General features: G+C 39.0%; 1 protein-coding gene across 1 annotated transcript; it reads left to right on the plus strand.

The window, feature by feature from the left end:
• The first annotated feature begins 461 nt into the window (after positions 1–461).
• Positions 462–2,792, plus strand: LOC121938270 (troponin I, fast skeletal muscle-like). Its single transcript, XM_042481535.1, has 4 exons — positions 462–596; positions 684–773; positions 1,362–1,538; positions 2,569–2,792. The coding sequence occupies exons 1-4, from the start codon at positions 474–476 to the stop codon at positions 2,662–2,664; spliced, it is 486 nt and encodes a 161-aa protein (XP_042337469.1). The 5' UTR covers positions 462–473; the 3' UTR covers positions 2,665–2,792.
• Positions 2,793–3,617: the final 825 nt, after the last annotated feature.

The raw sequence follows: 3,617 nt of genomic DNA on the forward strand, positions 1-3,617 counted from the left end.
TTTAAGATGGAGCTTTTCATTTTTATATAATGCTGGAAAGTTTGATGGTGATATTGATTTTAGGTATGTGGCTCGGTCCTTTGCTAGGAGGAAATTTTAGTAACTGGACCTCTGTGAGTTTTAGTAGAATAGGTCCTCCAGTTGGTGACGCCTGTTCTACAGTATATTTGTCATGTTCAATGTCTGACAGAAAATACATATTTAAACCAAAATTAACCTGATGATATCTTCATATCTCACTTAGGAGTCAAAGGGAACCTTCAAGCTCGACAGAAATAGTGATTTGATGTGTATCGTGATATATATTGATATCGGCTGATGTGAAAAATTATTGTTTAAAGACGTTTTTCCATATCCCCAGCCCTAGCAGCAACGTACAAAAATCTTTGCAGTCACAAGACGAGAGAGATGCCTTTGGCTGCAAAGAGTTAACCACAGATGTTCACTGCGTTTCTGTCGTCTGGCAGAGTTTGATGCTGTCCATCGCCAAAGGTTTACTGGAGGAGGAGGAGCGGGAGCGAGAGCTGGAGAGGGCGAGGTACATGGCTGAGAACTGTCCTCGTGTGGTCATGCCCAGGACCATGCAGGAGCTGCAGGTGTGTCCTGTGATTCACTTCTCAGCTCGGCGCGACGATTCGCCGTGATTCTGGTGTTGTGACGATGTTACTGATGTTTGTGTTCAGGAGCTGTGCAGAGAGATCCACCACAAGATCGAAGTGATCGACGAGGAGCGGTACGACCTGGACATGAAGGTCCATAAAACCAACAAGGAGGTACGTCAGGAAATTACTGATATACTGAAGTTATTTGACCCTTTGAAAACCTGAACGACTCGGTTTGATTTCTGTCAGAAGGCAGTGACCAACATAGCAGGAAAAGTCCCCAAAACTGAAAGAAATTAGGAAAAGTTGCCAAGAATATGGCCTAAAATACTTGATTTTTTCTTATTATTATTATTATTATTATTAATGTTTGGTGATTTCTCTTTTCTTCTGATTTTTTTCGGCATTTTCATTTTTTATTCAAAACTGGAAAAAAAAATGGTGATTTTTTTCCCCCCAAGAAAAGGTGTTTGAAAGGCAAGCTTTCTTTAAAAATTGGCCAAATTACACTACGTATTGAAACAAAGCAAAGTTTAGTTTTCGATGGTCCTTCAACACATCATTTGGGAAGCTGAAGTTATGTTAAAATAGAGTTTGAATCTTATATATTTGAAAAATGGTGGGCAAGTGGGCCAAGGAAAAAAATATGGTTCCTTGAAAAGTCATGGAAATGAGATGTTGTCCATGAAAATGTGTGGGAACCCTGAAGCTGACTTTATTTTCATCCATTGTGACCTTTGAATAATTTCCACTTTCCAGATTGACGACCTGAAGATCAAAGTTCAGGACCTGATGGGCAAATTTAAGAAGCCCGTCCTGAGGAAAGTGCGCATGTCTGCCGACGCCATGCTGAAGGCTCTGCTGGGCTCCAAACACACGGTGAACCTGGACCTGAGGGCCAACCTGAAGCAGGTCAAGAAGGAGGTGAAAGAGGAGGTGAGGAGGAGGAGACAAAACAGTAGCTATAAGAAGAGTAAAGGTTTGTAAGTGTGTTGTATTCGCCTGCTTTTGTTTTGAATTTCTGCACATTTGAATAGAAACAGAAGATTTTGGGGGGGGGGGGGGGGGGGGGGCCGTCTGTGTTGATGTGTTAATCGTGATGCAGTTAAGGGTCGAATCACGTTTATTTCCGGCGATACCGGCCGACATTCGTGTCTTTTAGGGGCTGCAGCAGGCTGATTTTTAAAGCTAGAGTGATGATACACATGAGACTCAAAGACCTGAGGAATCCAGCGGCACCAACCATGGCATTTCATGAGACTAAACTTGTCCTGTTATGAGGAATAAAGTTGAAGATTATTTTCCACTTTTTATCTAATAATTCCAACATTTTATCTCATAATTTTGACCATTCATCCATCACTTCTGATCATTTGTGTAACCCTACTCTCCAGTCTCAAGCTGCAACTTTATTTCTCATAAAATTACGAGTTTAATCACATAATATTCTGACTTTTCACCTAAACGTACAAGTTTAACCTCGTAATATTGTGACTTTTTTTTTGTAAATTTAATCTCATAATATAACAACTTTATTTTCATTATATAAAAGTTTTTTTTCTCGTACTATGACTTTATTTTTTTTTTAAAAATTGAAATGGAGATTTTTAATCTCAGTGGGACCAACCTGGTTAAATATAGACTAAATAAAATAAAATTTAATAAATTTAACATGGACCTGATCCTCCGTCGTAGTATTTCACAACAAACATTATATCATATTTTTTGCGCCATCAGCTGTGATTCACAGCTTCTATTTCTACTTCATATGTGAGATTTAAGAAAAAAAGAAAAACGGTTTTTAAAAAAATGGCGCCAAACTGAACCTAACTGAGTCCTCATCATCAGCTGTGAGGAGGCGTCGGAGAGTCGGATCAGCAGATCCGTTATGGTGTGTTCAGATCTGTGATTTTCAGAGAAACTTTGACGGTCCAGCTGAGATTTTTGCTCGATTTTGGTGTTTCAGGATAAAGAGCTGCGGGACGTTGGCGACTGGCGTAAAAACATCGAAGACAAAGCCGGCATGGACGGGAGGAAGAAGATGTTTGAGGCCGAGGCTTAAATGATCGGCTCTGAACGAAGCTGCGGCGGTTTGTCGCTGATCGGTTTGATCACATCAGACACATTTAGATAAAACGAATTAAACGATTGTTGTGAGCTGCAGAAGCTGAATAAACAGGGTGAAGGAGCCGTTTTGTGATGCTTACATGGAGACTCAGTACTAAAAAAAAAATCAGATTACTCCAATCCGATTTATATTTTCATCATCATCGTCGCTTTTACGGATTTTATGAATGCGTGAAGCAGAAGCAGCTCAACACACCGACAAACGCTAATGTCAACACTTCAAACGAGATGTAGAATTTCCCTCTTAAATGTGAAATATTTTGCGTCAATATTTAAAATTGATTGAAATGTGACTGATGTCCAGCATCGTAACGAATCTGTGAAAGTAACGTCGGCTACAAGCTCAAATGGAGGCAAAGAGAAAAAAAAAGGTAAATAAATAAACAGATAAATATAGAAAGAAATCAAATAAAAAGGTAAATAAATAACAAAAAATAAAATAGAATGAACAAACTAGTAAGAAAAATGGAAAAAAGGAGGGGTGATTAAATAAAAATAAAACAAGGGTAGAAAATAAGTAGAAACAAAAAAAAACAATAGTTTTTATTGTTTTTAATTAACAAAAATTATAATCAAAATTGTCAAAACAAATTTTAAAAAAGTCCCAGCCTGGATGATTTGTGCACAATTAATCTGTGAGTGTTGAAGACGAGGGTCGATACAGCGGGCTGATGGACATGAATGAGTGTGTGTGTGTGTGTGTGTGTGTGTGTCACTGAGCTGCAGTTTCTGCCGTTTTATGACGTGCAAAGCCTCGAATGGTGTCAGACGGACGGAGTAAGCTTGGACTCCCACTAAGACGCGTCCTCTTCAGCACGTCGCTGATGGAGACGCAGAGAAATATGAACCCGAATCATTTCTTTTAAAGTTTCTCAACTTCTTCAACTT

Source organism: Plectropomus leopardus, unplaced genomic scaffold (genome assembly GCF_008729295.1).
Source record: "Plectropomus leopardus isolate mb unplaced genomic scaffold, YSFRI_Pleo_2.0 unplaced_scaffold29012, whole genome shotgun sequence".
Lineage (NCBI taxonomy): Eukaryota > Metazoa > Chordata > Actinopteri > Perciformes > Serranidae > Plectropomus > Plectropomus leopardus.